At 34.3% G+C, this 16,249-nt stretch overlaps 1 protein-coding gene across 1 annotated transcript; it reads right to left on the minus strand.

The window, feature by feature from the left end:
- Window positions 1-887: 887 nt before the first annotated feature.
- Window positions 888-10,972, minus strand: NTS (neurotensin). The gene is made up of 4 exons (XM_037142999.2): window positions 10,818-10,972; window positions 8,563-8,624; window positions 3,452-3,664; window positions 888-1,223 (listed from the first exon to the last, which is right to left on the minus strand). The coding sequence occupies exons 1-4, from the start codon at window positions 10,888-10,890 to the stop codon at window positions 1,071-1,073; spliced, it is 501 nt and encodes a 166-aa protein (XP_036998894.2). The 5' UTR covers window positions 10,891-10,972; the 3' UTR covers window positions 888-1,070.
- Between the last annotated feature and the right edge of the window lie 5,277 nt (window positions 10,973-16,249).

Genomic DNA, 16,249 nt, shown 5'->3' on the forward strand with positions numbered 1-16,249 from the left:
CGATTTTAACAGGCAAACTCAGAGATCATTTGGTTGCTCTTACATACAACTGAGTGAGGTTTAGCCTAGAGGAAGGGAAAACCCATCAAAGGACATGGAGTTCTGAAAACCTAATTCCAGAAAAACTTATACCCTGATGTTGTCTTTCACAGATGCCTTGGACTAGGTTGCAGCCCTGTGAGGAACCTAGGATGCCAGTACCAATGGCGAAATGTAAGGAGTTTGAGAGCTTGTAAGTCACTGTAAATATGGTCTCAAACATAATTTATGATGAGACATTTCAAGTATTCTTTTTGCCTCAAAAATGCCCTCCCAAATGAAAAATTATTAGTCATAGTCCTCAATAATGCTGAAGATACAGCTGTCATTTACGAAATCATAGTGGGGGGGAGAAACAATAAATGGTAACTATTCTGATGGAAGTACATCTTCAGAGAAATGTGATTCTGGTGGCTTATTGTCTCTTTAGTAGACATTAATTTTATTTAACAAAAGCTTCAATTGAAAGTCATTTATTAAGATAGATATAATTATTAGTCCTTCATTAATTGTTCTTTTAAAATGATCTGATTTTATCATTATTACTTCCCATACCAGAGAGATTTAGGAGTTGAGTCTTGGAAAAAACCCACATATTTCTCTCAATTATATATATATATATATATATCAGTCAAATAATAAAAGAAGTACTATTACTTTTCTGGGTTAATGATACATAAGCTAGACTTTGCCATAGGACCCTATTATAATCTCTTACAATTTGGTTTAAAATGTCAAACATTTTGACTGTTTAAACAACCCATTAAATTATTTGCAAAATTAGAAAACATTTTATATATGACATAATCAATATCTTCTCCAATTATACACAACACATCATGCTCAAGATGTAGATTTATTTGAAAACATTTAGTCCAATTTCCATTAGTGCAGAATAATTACATCCAATAAACCACAACTGTAGAAGAGACAATGTAATTGTGTTCTCTCACATTCCCACAGAGATATAATTTAATATTTAATTAAAAAGTGATAAGTCACAATCACATGGAAATAAAATAGTTATCCTCTCAGTAGTAGTAAGAACCTCTTTTGAGTATGTAGGGTCTTCTAGGTTTATTTGCATATAGCTGTCGTTTCAGAATGTAAGGAATTTTTCTCTTTATAACTTCCTCTTTTTCATTTTTTTCATTTCCATTATCAAAAACATCTTCCTGAATTAACTGCAAGAGAGACAGAATGTTAATAAAACTTACAAGTATAAGGTCTTCTATTTCAGAGTATTTTTCTACATCTTATCTCATGTCCTGTTAAGACAGTAAAACATATATGAATGAGGTGTATGAGGTACAAAGCAATTAAGTGCTGGTTCTTTTGTTTGTTTTTGTGCAAGAACAGATAGCTATCAGGTGGCTGTAAAAGAATGAGAAATGATTTTTTCTGACTCTCTGTTCAGTGTTCTTCCTAGTTCCTCAAGCTAGCCTTTTTAATATGTCAAGAGCACACACTAATACCTCCAACTGAAAGAACATGCCTAATAGAACTTTGAGTATTTTTCAGGCTTCAATTCATATCAGACCAAAATGTTATAGAAATATAGTATAAGTCACAACAAATAGTGTTGAATCTAGTAAAACCAATTTAGAAATCAACAATATTTTGTTCAACTAAGTTATTTATGACTTAACTTAAAATCCACCTCAAAGATCCATTTCTCAATCATAGAGAAAATACTAACACACTTAATCATAGAAATTAACATATGTAAAAGTTCTGTTTAAATAGTAAAGATCTCTTTAGATTGGGATGTTTAATAATTAAAAGCAAGTTCAGATGCAATAACTAAAGCAGTTACATTGTGGGTAGAATATTGCCCAAAGATCTCATGAAGTATATTCCATTCTAAAATTAGTTGCAAACATATTTTCTAATAATCCTGCTCTGATTCAAAACTTTCAGCTAGTATACAATATTTAAGAACTCTATAGAGTTTTGCACATAATGTACATAAAATTAAAAAAATAAGTGGTTGAGATAAGAATTGTATTTATATTAGTGAGTGACTTCTAAACTCTGGGGTGCCACACTAATACTGACAGAAGATTAAGTGTTTCATTATAATGCACACGCAGTGAAGTGTGTCACAAGTACCAGTAGTACTTCATTTCAATCCACAACTATTCAATTTTAGAGCATGAAAGAAAGCTACTGTCAAACAATCTTGTTTTTTAGTCTTTTGTTTCTCCCTGCACACAGTCTGTAATTACTTGTGCCATGCTCTGAATATTGTCATGCTGTTATAAATCACTCAGTACCATTTAAAATAGCAGAAGTCCTTATGTGCACCTGATTTGTCTGTATAATACTTTATTGAGGTTTTTTTCCAATGGACGTATAAAATATAATTGACATTTTCCTATGTTAAAGTTAGTATCCTTCAAGTACTAGCAACTTAAACAATATTTCAAAGACTAAACCATTTAGTTGGAATACAAATTAAGGAATGACTAGTTCAACTAGTAAAACTATAACTAACTTCATGGTTATTCATCTAGAACATCTTTTGAGTGTGAGTTAGGTTAAACACGAGACTGTTTCTGTTTTACTTTTCCTCATTTCCAGAGGGTATTTGTGATAGTTATAGAGATTTTTATATTAACAGGGAAGACCATCTCGGATCCCTAAAGTTGATGTAAGCCTGTAATATAAAACATTATGCAAATAACTTTTAGAGGTTTATCTGAATAAAAAATATTTCTCTTGTTGGGAAAAATTGTAATTTTATTTCCTTTAAAGCATCTGTCACTCTCCCAAACAAACAGGACCTTCCCAAATCAGAGGCGGTGGGTGGCCAGGGCGGTATTTACTCCAACATTTACTCCATGTGGCACTTTGCTGTCGTTCTGTGTGATAAAACCTGGCTGTCCTGCCCATGGTACCTCTGGTTTAGCTGCTACAGATGCCTACAATCCACACATTCAATGAAATGAGGATATATATATATATATGCACATAAATATGAATTTATTAATGTACACCCCTATCATTCTGGTTTCACTTGCCTAACATATTCAAATACGAATAGACCTTCCTGTGTTTTGTGTTTGTTTATAAACACACACGACTTAGTGCTTCTAAGAAAACAGTTTGATTTCTCTAAATTTCTCATGCACTGCTACCACAACCACCACCAAAAAATTGCCTATTTATTTAAGCATTTGGATCAAAATCTGCCTTAAGGCATATTCCCCTTTTAAGATGAAAGAATAAATAATTTTCTCAACTCCAAACACTTGAAGGACACTTTGAAGATCTGAGGGAATATTAACCTCAATACATGGTTTATTCTTCATTAATATTTATGTCTTCCTGTTAGGGTAATGATCAAAAATTTTAAATGATATACATAAGAGATAGCTATAATTACATTCACGTTTTGTTTTTGGTTTACCTCCCAGTGTTGAAAGGCCTTGCTGTGACAGATATTTCGGATCTGGTACACTGTCAACATAGCTTCCACGCTAAAGTCATCTAAGCCGGTGGGAAATTTCCTTCTCGTGATAAGGGGCTCTTCTGTTTCCTCAGCTTGGCTGTTCAGGTTATTTACAAGATTGCACACACTCAGCAGAGTCATTTTCCAAGAAGGAACACTTGCCTTACTGATCTGAAACACAAACAAAAAAATAGGTATTGCACTTAAACCTTATATGAATAAAAAATAAATTTATATTGTGCTAAGCAATTATATTTTAGGGTTTAATTGTTACTCCACCTTTATTACCTTCATATCACAAAGTTGAATAGAGCCAATACCTCATATTATCTATTAAAAAATAAAGTCAGACATACCATACACTCATATGTGAGCAAAACAAGAAAGAAAAAAGAAATGACAGGAAGTAGAATTATATAAATGTATATGTCATATCACATATGAAATATTAAATATCACATGAAAATATTTAAGATACCTTTCTCTCTTTTTTATTTATTTTTTATCTTCACCTGAGGACACTTTTTTATTACTTTCAGAGAGAGAGCAGAAGGCAGAGAGGGAAACGCTGATATGAGAGAGAAGTATCAATTTCTTGCCTCCCATATGTACCTGGACCTAGGATGGTGATGTAGGGACCAGGATGGGTGATGGGGGATCAGAGATCAACCCTGTAACCTACCTATGTGCCCTGACAGGGAATCAAATCTTTTGGCTACAGAATGACATTCCAACCAACTGCACCACACTGGCCAGGGTGCCGTTCTCTCTTAATTACACTTCAGTTTGCTGTCTAATGGAACAGGGACTAAGACGTCAATAACAGATGTGGACAATGAGAGTAGTGAGAGACCACTACTCTAGTTCACACATTATGAGTTGTCACAGGCAGCATCACAGCTCACGATATATTTGCAAACTATAATATTCTCTAGATTTGTCTGATGTGCCAACAATAATCAATGAGAAAAGATAAGAACATAGGAGAACTTAAATGTGAAATAATTGGTAAAAATTAATTAACATTTCAAAACGCTTAGATGAAAGAAAGCACAAATTTTTCCTAAAGGACATCAAATAATTTGAATGACAGCAAAGCCATCATGGATAGGCTCAGTAAAAATAGTTTCAGGTGTCAATTCTCACTGTATTATCCAAATGTAATCCAACTGCAAATCAAACTTTCAATGTGGAAAATATGGAGACTGGAATTTAGAAGAGGCAACTTGTCAGGATAATTATAAAGTTAATTTGGAAGTATGAATGTGTGAGCATAACTAAAAAGATTTAGAAAAATAAAAAAAGTAATGAAGAACTTTTTAACCAGTTATTAAAATGTTTGTTTTTAATTTCAGGAATTAAAGGAGTGAGTTGATGGAGAATAAAACAAAACATGAACCTCAACAGAAGAGAATATAATGTTCAATAATGGATCCAAATATATATGAGGGTATTGAATATAATAATGTTTGTATTTGAAATTCTTGAGATATGTGGAAATCTGGATATAGATCTAGTTATAACTTTTCTTGACACATTATGGTCTAATACTATTCAGATGGGTTAAATATGGATAAAAACATAATAGTATGTAAATATATAAAGTTTATTTTACAAACCTAAAAAGATACCATTAAACAAATATCCAACCAGAATCCATAAATAAGAAGATAATTTAAATACATAAACGGGTAAATTATCTCTCTGGGAAATTAATACCCTGAACTAAAATCAAAGCCAGCTATAGTGTGAAAGCTGACACAATGTGTTACTACTCTTAACAAAGGTGGAGCTCATCAGAACACAACAACAATGACAAAATAGGTCAATACCCCAATTTATTTTTTTTAATTTAACCTTGGATATTAATGTGAGCAAACACATCACAGAATCACATATGAAAAAAGTATGTACAATGACATTCAGCTTGGCTACCATTAGATAAGATTCTAAAAAATGCAAGTACACTCAATGTTTCCTGGGGACAGCGACAATTCCTTTCATAAATATTTTCGGGTCTGGGTGTAGATTGGCATAACTTCTTGATGGATGTTTTGGCAATATGTATTAAAATTATACATGTCCATATTTTTATTAAGGTTTTTATCATAAGGGCAGGAAAATATGTTAGTACAAAGACTTTCACCATATGTTTTCAATGGTTTGGAAATTCTTTCAACTATATCCCCTGAGTATGATTAGCCAGTCATCACTTGAATTTTTCTGCTATGAAAACTTAGAGGCAACATGCTCCATTGTGTGGCCACAACACCTTATATCCTGCCAGTTACCCCGGGACGAATGTAATTTTACATTTGGGAAGCTCTTCAGAGATCATCTTAAGCATTTTCTATAGTGTATTTCTTAGAACACTGGTTCTGCACTCACTGGTTTTTAAAAAGAAATGCCATTGTCAAGTACATTGGAATCCTTCAGTTTAAAGAAAAGTGCAAGTCTTTTTTTAAATTTTATTTAGTTATTTTTCAAGTACAGTTTTCTGTCTATTTCTCCCATCTCAGCCCACCCCGCCCCATGCTCCCCACCTCCCTCCCATTTCCACCCCCTTAGTTCTTGTCCCTGTGTCCTTCATACTTGTTCCTCCAAATCCCTCCCATTGTTTCCCCTTAAATTCCCTTCCCTCTCCCCTCTGGTCACAGCAAGGCTTCTGAACGTAGGTCCCCTCAGCACTTTTGAATTTCAAACACTTGTTATAATTTTTCAATGGTACCAATAATGTATGCAAGGTTCTCCAAACTAATTTGATCACAGAATGATTTATTCCTAAAGTATCTGTCAGAACTAGTGTTGTCAATTTTTTTGGGTTGAGGAAACAGTTAATCATCTTCCCCTTTGCCAATTAAAATAGTCACTACATCACTCAACACTATTGTTGAATGTCACATTAACTAACCCCTGTTATACCTAGGAAGCGCAGCAGAGAAAGTACTCTCGACCAAAGGATGTCTAGGTAATGTGTTTGAGAACATTTGGTATAAGGTTTAAACTATTTCACTCAGGAAAGGGACAGAGACCCTGTCCTTGACCAAATCTGAGCAGAGCTCCTCTGAGCCTTTCTTTGGGTTCTGCCTTTGGTCTGCTTAGTCCAGTTTTAGCACAAATCCTGCTGAGTCAGTATAAAGAAAAGTCCTCACCAATGGTATTGATCACACCAGATATAGTTAATCAAATTTCCACCCTCGATATAAGAATCTTGCAGAATCATTGAGGAAAAATCCTCTTAGCCTTAATGCTTCCTCTTAGTGAATTTTTATCCACTGATCCCACCCTGCTCTTTCTCTATAAATGCACACTTGTCCTCATTGAATTGGGTGTTGGGTCTGATCTCTGCAAAACCCCCGTTGTAGTAGGTCCTCTTGAACAAACTCTTTCTTACTATCTTTAACAAATGTTATGGATAATTCTTCTTTAACAATAAACAATCTTAGTAAATCATTTTACACAAATGTTTATAACAGACCTAAACCTATAGATAAGAAATTTAGAATAGCATTTCTTCCTGTTCTTAAGATAAGAAAAACTAGAATATTTGTAGTTCCTACTTACCGTTATTTGATTTAACTTTCTAATACTGAATAAAATCCTGGTCAATTTCTCTTTCCTCAATTAAACGGAACCTAATCTATATGATTAATACTATCTGTAATATACTGAACTCAGATGAGTTCAACAAATTGTGAATTTAAGCATTTCACTGAATTTAAAATAATTAAAGTCATCTGTGGTGGAACCCTGAAGTTTTTACAGTTGAATGCAAAAGGTGAAGGTTGTTAATAAATCCTAGATTCCCATTCTTAGTTCATAAATATTCATTAAATTTGCATTGCATACAATGCATTGATTTTATCATAGAAAATTACACCATTCCAGCAGTTTTTGGAAAGCCTGAAGAAATATTGTACCTGGTTCTCTTTCTTAATAAAAGCATACCAAAGAATGAGCAAACCTAATTCTACATATCCAGTACAAACTGGTGTACCTAAAACATGCTCATCCAAACCGGAGCTGGCAGGACCTGAGCTGGAGCGTTGCTTCTAGACAGGAGTGTGGGACACTCACTTTCTTACCAGGACATCTGTTGAGTCTCCCTTCAGCCTTGGCATCCCAGGGCTATAGCAGTGACTGTCTCACCCAAAATTTACTTTTCTTTGAGAAACGTCTTTTGGTGGGGAACTCTGTTCCCTAACTCTACATTTATATACACACTGCATTAATAAACATAGTGTGGTAGCATGGTAATCAGGTGTACTCTCATTAAATTGTATTCCTAGGTACAGGTTAGGGTCTAGGAACCTTGTTTTCAAGACCCCAGGAGAAGAATAACAGGGTCCAGTATACAGTTTTACTTGATTCATTAAAAACATTGAGCAGATTCAGATAACTTCTATTATAGGAAGAATGTAAATCCAGGCATGAATTTAATGTAAATGTCTAAGAGATAACAAACTCCAACTGCGGCATTTAAAAATCAGAAAAGAAAAAAAAAAGAAGAAGGCAAACAATGGCAACTACCCACTTGGTTGAGAGCAAATAGTCCATAATCACAGATGCAGGAATAAATCTCCAGGTTCCTGTTTGCTACTCTGTGGCTCTTCACTCTCTACCACACATCATTCATGGATTGGCATGAACTTTCGTTTGTAATTTGGGAATTCCATTTTACTTTCCCCAATAAAATGGAAAAGGCAAAATATCTTACTTAATCCTCATTTATGCATGTAGTTGGGGGCCAGTGTACTTTTCATCACACACGACTCAAGAAGAATGGAAACAGTATTCCTTTAAATACATGTCCATGTCCACATAAATAATGTGTGACTATTTAATTAAAGTTACGATGTACTGATTGATAGTCACTATGTATTTTTTTCTTGTCACATCAACACCTTTAACTCCTTTGAACATAAGGATAAGTTTCCCGAAAAAGGAACTGCCTCACCGTCAACTTTTCAGTCTCTTTGGGAAGTTATCACTATAGGAAAAGGACACCATATTTATAATGAGTGTTCCTATGTTTTTCAATCTTTGGTTTAAAAAAAGAAAAAACTTACCTTTGATGTGTACATATCAGTCAATAAATCTGTTTCTAACGCTTTCATTTCCTCTTCTGAATCTGAGTAAAATCAAAACCACATGTTTACTATATATCCACATCATATAATTACATTTTAACCTGCAGATTTTAGATGGACCTAAAAAATAGTCTGAGGCATATTGTCTTTTCAATGTATGTATTCTACTTAAAATAGTATTCAAAAAATATATATATAGTTTTATTTTAGATTAAGAAGAAGCCAGAATAATTGAAGCACTTCTAAGAAAGTAAACACCTGATTATATGCCAAGAGGGCTATTGATGACTTGGAGTTGTTTGTTCTATAAATCTCAAAATTAAAAAAGTGATTAAATGGTATAACAGTAATGTCATCAAATATGTTGGTTAATTTTCGGTGGCAATAGTCTACATATATATAATATATACATATTGATATTTAAAAAACAATATAATGAAATGTGTGTATGGAGACTTTTTAAGACAAGACTTGCTTTCTGATAATTTTAGAATAAGAAAGACTTTCAGATTTACTTAACTTGAGATACTGTTTTACAAAACACACATAGAAAGTTTGTTTTTCTACTTTAAAGAAGAATTTAGATTTATGTATACTTAACAACTTTATCATAGCCCATTAAAATTATTTAAGTAAAAATGATGTCCATTAATACATGTACAATAGCATTAAAATGGATTTCTGATTTTCAAAAGAATATCAGACCAGCTTTCCAGTTTCCACTAATAAATATTCTACAGAGAAAAAAATTCCCCAAATACTATAATGTAATAAAAATAAAGTTAAAGAACACTACAGTATTATGACTTAATTCAAACTCACTAACCTTGATGTCCTAAAACAAGGAAATCAGTTCCTTGCCCTTTACATTCTCATTAGAAAGAAGTGTGACAGTGGAGAAACCATTTGTTAAACTGCATCTAGAAACTAAGTACACCAGAGGTCATTTTCTTCTATTTTTTAGGGACCTTCTCTGTTTTCAACAAGGAATGACAAATTCCCTTAGCTATTATAAAAAATGTATACCAAAATCAACATACATTTTGGCTTATCAGAGCAAGAAGTTACAAAACTTAATAAACAAAGTAATTCATTAATAACAGTTTTTCTCACGTGCTATAAGTATACTTCTATATAAGTGTAGGCAATTTGGTATTTATTTCACAAAAATTGTAAACTTAGTTCAAGGTCTTTTTAAAGTTCAAAAGAATTAAAATTTTTGATAGCATTTATATCTTCTAAATTCAATTTTATAATTTAACTAAAATCACAGAGAGAGTTTAAATTAAACATTTCAATATCTTATTTATAAAATAAAAATTATAAAACAGGTTAAATGATTTTTCTGCACTTACTGTTTTTTTTATTTTGATATGATCATTTAATTATTTCAAACATTAAATAAAGTTTATCACAATCATTATATTTCTTATTACTCTTCTAAATTTAATTCTCATCTGCAAGGTAAACTATTGATGAACATTTAGAAATAGTTTGGCTGTTCCTATCACATGCAAAACACTCTAGGTAAATAATTTTCTTTAAAGAAGAATGTTAATTTTCCAACTATATTTTGCATCAAGTTAAATGGCATGCAAAAAATAATTAACTAATAGGACGCCTGTTATTTCTCACAGGCAATGATAGAAGTATTATATAAAATGTATTCTTTAAAAGGAGTTGGAAGTTTTTTGTATCTTCCTGGAAATAATTTTTTACAAATAATGCTTTCCTCATTTATTCATTAATCATCAACTTTAATATTGTTATCTTAACACACATACACTTAAAAAATAAATTGGGGAAGGTAGAAGCCACTGCCTCTTAAGAGAATAACTGCGAATGAGGAAAAGCATTTTGAATGGAATGGGATTTAATTAAGGGTTTGCACTTTGACAGGCACTGCATCTGTACTTCTCATTACACAGGAACCAGCCTAGTTTTAGTTTCAGGGTTTTTTTTCCCCTCTCTAGTAATTATATTCCAAACAGGGACATGAAGTGTTTCATTAAAATCCTTTTTATTGCTTTGCAAATTCGAAAACAAAAATGTTTCAGTTCTTGTAATCATAAAGACAGAGAAAGAAAAATATTCAGCTTCTTTTTATTAATAAAGAGCAAATCCAGAATAAGGGAGAATCTCTTCTCCCTGGATACATTAACGTAAGTAACAATACACTACAAAATAGGAAAAAGAAATCACTTCAGGGAGTTGTGAAATGCAGCTGAGCTTACCTGAACACAGACTCCAGGAGCTGAAAGCCAGGAGTACCAGGCATACCAACTGGATTTTCATTCCTGCCATCATCTCCTTGAGATTCCTAGGGAGCCAAGTTCATCAACGGCAGAGATGGGCTGAAGGAGAGGCTCTCTCTAATGCTTCCTCTTGCCTTCAGCTGATTTTGAAAGTGACTGAAGTATGAGTTGCTTTGGCCATTCCTTATATATACACATATGCAGGAGGATGATGTCATGAGAGTATACAGGGATTATCTTTTCAGGATGTACCCTCTCTCCTTTCATCTCCATCCCTCTCCTCTTCCCACTCCCTCCTCCCCTTTTCCTTTGTCTTCCTCCCATTTCTGAACCTCCACTGAAGGTGACGTCTTCCCTAATTGCAGCTACTACTACAGATTTCTGACACGGAAGGAATCATTCAAAAGCAATTCCATAGAGAACATAGTAGAAGAGAACTTCCAGTACAGTTCTTTCCTCATCCCTTTCATTCCTTGACTCTAAGAACTAGTCATTTTGATATTGTGAAACATGAAGTCTGTCATTTCTAATAAGCAACAACTCCAAATCAATGCCTGACAGGAGTGATTCTTTAGGTTTGGAAGTTCTTACAGAGTTAGGGTTCTTTTCTGATAACTCACACTTTTGAATGTTTTGTGGTTTCAGGACTAATATAGATCTTACATAATACATGTTAAAAGAAGGAAGAAAGTAAAAGATCGGCAGAGAATCAGTTACAATATTGGGGCTAAGCAAAATACTTTAGATAAAGCAAACAAATTAGGAAATACTAGTAACCTTAAGGAAAACAGGACATTATTTCCTAATAAATTAAAAAGGTTGTATAATAAGTAACTGGGAGAGTGACTTAATTGTGTATGCTGACTTTCAGTTAGTTGTCTTAGGAAAATAATGTCATGAAATCTAACTATAAATTATGTGATAACAGGTGGAAAATATTGTATCACCAATTGTTTTTTTCTGACACTTTTTTTTTCTGTCATCCTTGATTTCTGTTCATTGTATAACCTCCTTCTCACTGCTCTTCACCATTGCATGCATTTCTTTCCCTGTTATGGTAATAAAAATGAGACTGCACTTCCAGGAATGAGGCAATCCTACATAACCACCATTCACCTGAGTCGCATTTCTAAGAAAACGTCTTCACACATTTTGTAAGTTACGATGATACTCATTCCCTCTCTAAGTTCTCAGAAGAAAATTGCACAAAATGTCTTTTGGGGTGAAGTGATCCTCTTGCATTTGCATTAAAGATTTCAGGGTGCATGGAGTCATCTGCTGTCAGGAATGTGAATATTTGAAAGTAAAGCTTTGTGTCAGGCTTGTTCATTTTTTAGATATTATCAATCATGTAGCAACCATAAAGAAAAAATCTGGACTGATTTCTACTGAGAGTTGATTTATATGGTATATGTCTATGACATTAACTTCCCCATTTTGCCTAAAACTTAAGGAAATAAATTAATTAGAAACATTTCATAATTACTTAAATTAGCAAGGGGTCATTCATATTATTTAATATTCAGGAACGTAACAGTAGCTGATGCTTTTATTCTTTTAGTTTAGCTTACCGGCTTGCATATGACATGATATTGAACACGACTCACTTGAGGAAAGTTTTATATAAAGGCTGCTTGGTAATTGCCAAAGAAATTTGAAGTATATGTCTGGATTTTTCTTTCTTGCCACTAGAGGGCAAAATAGAAGTTTAAAAGGCTTTATTTTCATTTACATCACAGAATTATGATTTTGCTTAGTTTCTTCTTGCTATTAGAGCATGTTTGTGATAGAATACTTTTAAAACCACTTTAAAAGAAAGTATATATATTTTTGCATGATATGTAATTGGTTGTTTTGTCTTCTTTTGAATTGCAAATACAAAGAATAATCTTTTAGGATGTCTTCTAGCTAGTGGTCTAATTGTAAAAGGAAGGTGGAATTCCTATTTTTATCAGGTAATTTCTTAAATACATGAAGCTCAGGGAAATGTTGACAATATTTATTTGTAATGAATAAGAAAAAAGGGGGAAGAATAAATAGAAAATTTGTAAGTATATCCCTTGGATATTAGCTATTAATGTGAGAATTATTTTAAATATATGACATGGAAAAAAATTAGGAAAATATGTCAAATGTTTTAAAATCATATAGATGCTGTTCACTATGTTTCTCTTGAGGAAAACATATGTAATTTTGTAGTAAAATTATATATAATTATATAATTAATAATTATATACACATAATTATATATTAAATATATAATTATATTATATATACGTGTATATCTTATCTGTCCTCTAGTTGGTATTTTTAAAAATCTGTTGTTTCTTTTCTTTCTCCCATTAATCTGTCTTATTATTACAAAATGTTTCAGCCAAGAACCTAGAAATATGGAGGGAAAATTATTTTTACTTTCCTATAACTGCGAAGTTCTAGAAGGGAAGAACTGTCTCTCATTGGCATATATCTGCTTCTTCCAAGGCTTATAATCCTTAAATGGCCAATATGTATTTACTGAGTTGAATCAAAATACTGATTATTTTAAATTCCTAACATGTTTTTTCATGTTTCCATTTGTAACATTTCTTTCAGCCACATCTCTAACTTCAGTGATTTAAAACTATTTTTTATTATTAATCTTAATATTTGATGTGAGCCTTTAACTAAGTCATTTTTCTCAGCATTTGCTCTAGTTATTCTTGCCGCCCCCCCCCCCCCCCCGCACCACGCTTGCCAAATGGGAAAGTCAATTTGAAAAGGTATTTAAGAATTGCACCCTGGGATTCTGTACATTCAGCAGCTGAGTGCTCAGGATAAATTGTGGGTTTACATCATTCCTGTAAATGAGTCTCTGGTTTGGAACCTTAACCCCGATTCATCTGAGCAAAAAATGATCTTAATCTCTTTATAAACAGAATTGATTTTTCTGTTCAATTAAGGTCTATTTTCTAGACATATGGGTAGTTACATGCATGCACACACCCACACCTTCATATACTATCTTTTACACGAAATGCATAGACCTCAGAGACTTAAGTAAATGTAAACCACATATTCAATTTCCCAATCTGTATGTAACTATGCTTTGTCCATAATCTCTACAAATATCCAGCTCATTTCCTTTTGGTTCTCCCTGTCTCTGCTTTTGCATCTTTATAGGCAATTAACTTGGAAAAATTGATGGTAGATTTTTGTTATTAAAACAGTTTGCTACTTAAGCTACAATTATAACCCAAGCTTTGCCTGAGATTCACATGATAACAAGTTGTATTAAAGGAGCGATATTCTACATTGTAGTTACTGCTGATTTCCTTATAATTGTGTTTCTCATATTTAAAAACTGTGGTGTCCACAAAATTACTACCCACTATGCCTAGTGCTCAGGCAATTGTCCTTGTAAGTCTCGTTTTTTATAAGACTAAAATAAAACCATTACAGAAAAAAAATGTTTCTAACAGTTTTGTTTTCCTTAGTTTTACAGATTAAAATGTAATTGTATAGAGTAAAAAATGAAATAAATTTTCATTGAAAGAAAAATTTCCCCTTTCATTTATGTTACAAAATCAAGGAAAATTGCTTTAGCACTTATAACACCCAAACCGAACAGATGCACCTGTGCTACCAGGAGCGGATTCAGTAAAACACTTCCTTTACCTTAAAACAACATCAGATGTTGAATTTAGAAGGTAATAGTTTATATTAATAGCACTTTGTAGTTTTACTATTTTTTTCAACTTAGATTCTTTCCCTAGTGACCCTAATAAGTCCCATGGCTTTGAATTTTAACTATTCCCTGGTCACCCCCGACTTACATCTCTGACTACCCAGATTGTATCACCAATCACATCCTCAGCAGCTTTACTTATTGCCTAAAATGAATCATTTGATTCCTCCAAACACCTCTCTAAAAATATCTTCCATTCCCTGTCTGGTGTAGCTCAGTGGATTGAGTGCAGGCCTGCAAACCACACGATTGAGGTTCGATTCCCAGTCAGGGCACATGCCTGGGTTGCAGGCTAGTTCCCAGCAGGGGACTCAGGAGAGGCAACCATACATTGATGTTTCTCTCCTTCTTTCCTTCCCTTCCCCTCTAAAGATAAATCAATAAAATCTTTAAAAAATATCTTCCTCCTCTAGTGTTCTTCATTTCAGTATTTAAAACCATCACGGACTGAGTTGCAGCACAAATCGAAAAACTAGAAGCTGTGGGGGCGACTTCTCTGTGAGTCCCCCCAGTGCCGCAGACAATCGTGAATGAGTAAATATGGCCCAGACATGCTGGATCTGTTTGGGGAGGAGGAATGGGCTGTGGCCAGTTTCTCAGGGGAGACAAAGGCCAGGAGCAGCCAGTTTCTCAGAGGAGAAAAAGGCCCTGAGCGCCCTCTTCCATAGCCTTTTATTGGGTTGTAATACACAGGAATAAAGGGTGGCAAGGATCAAACAGTAGATAACATTTCAAAGAAATCTGAGGGCTTCAAAGTCTGAGTGTCTGTCAGGAAGAGAGTTGCAGGAATTTTGGGAGACATACTCATTTCCTCTCGGACCCTTATCATATGAGTGAAAGCACTCTTAGCAGAGCAGATTTCACAGGTTTATCAGCAAGTCTTTGTGATGCCAGATTTTTCCCCAGGACATGCTCTGGCCAGGCAAGAAGCTGCACCTCTCCCCATCAGGTATTCAGGCTTAAGGGGATTAGAGCCAGGAAGCACTTCTCCCAGAGGACATGGGGACTTGGGCTTTGTCAAAGCTGGGAAGCGAGAGTCCATTGCTCTCTGTTGCAGCCCCCCCCCCCCCCCAGTCCTTCTCGAGTCTGGCTTAGGTTGCCCCCACTGTGAGGGGTCTACCCATCATTGACTTCCGACCAAACTTTGGGGACAGGGAGAGGAACTGAGGCAGCATTTGCTCCCAGAGACAAGCTTTGTCTCCTGTGGCTGGCATTCCAAATGTCATCTCTCGCCCTTAGCCACAAGAGGTAGAGATACAATTCATAAAATCAGGCAGAGCAGTCTACTACAAGAAGCCATTTACAATTTTTTAAACATTTTATTTATCTTTAGAGGGAAAGGAAAGGAAAGAAGGATCAATGTATGGTTGCCTCTCGTGCATCCCCTGCTGGGAACTGGCCTGCAACCCAGGCATATGCCCTGACTAGGAATCGAACTACGATCCTCTAGTTTGCAGGCCTGTGCTCAATCCACTGAGCTACACCAGCCAGGGCCATTTACAATTTTTGTTTCTTGCCTACCATGTCTAAGTTATACAAACCCTCTGGAGTGCAGGTCTGCCACTAAAATACATTCCAAACATAAGTACTTTCTCTCACTACAATGTCGTCGCCCAGAGCAGTCATCACTCCCCTGAGCTGCAGGAAGAGCCACTCAAACAGTGTCCCTCCCAACAGTCTTCACCTG

This window comes from Artibeus jamaicensis, unplaced genomic scaffold (assembly GCF_021234435.1).
Source record: "Artibeus jamaicensis isolate MK-2021 breed Jamaican fruit bat unplaced genomic scaffold, CSHL_Jam_final scaffold_584, whole genome shotgun sequence".
NCBI classification, from domain to species: domain Eukaryota; kingdom Metazoa; phylum Chordata; class Mammalia; order Chiroptera; family Phyllostomidae; genus Artibeus; species Artibeus jamaicensis.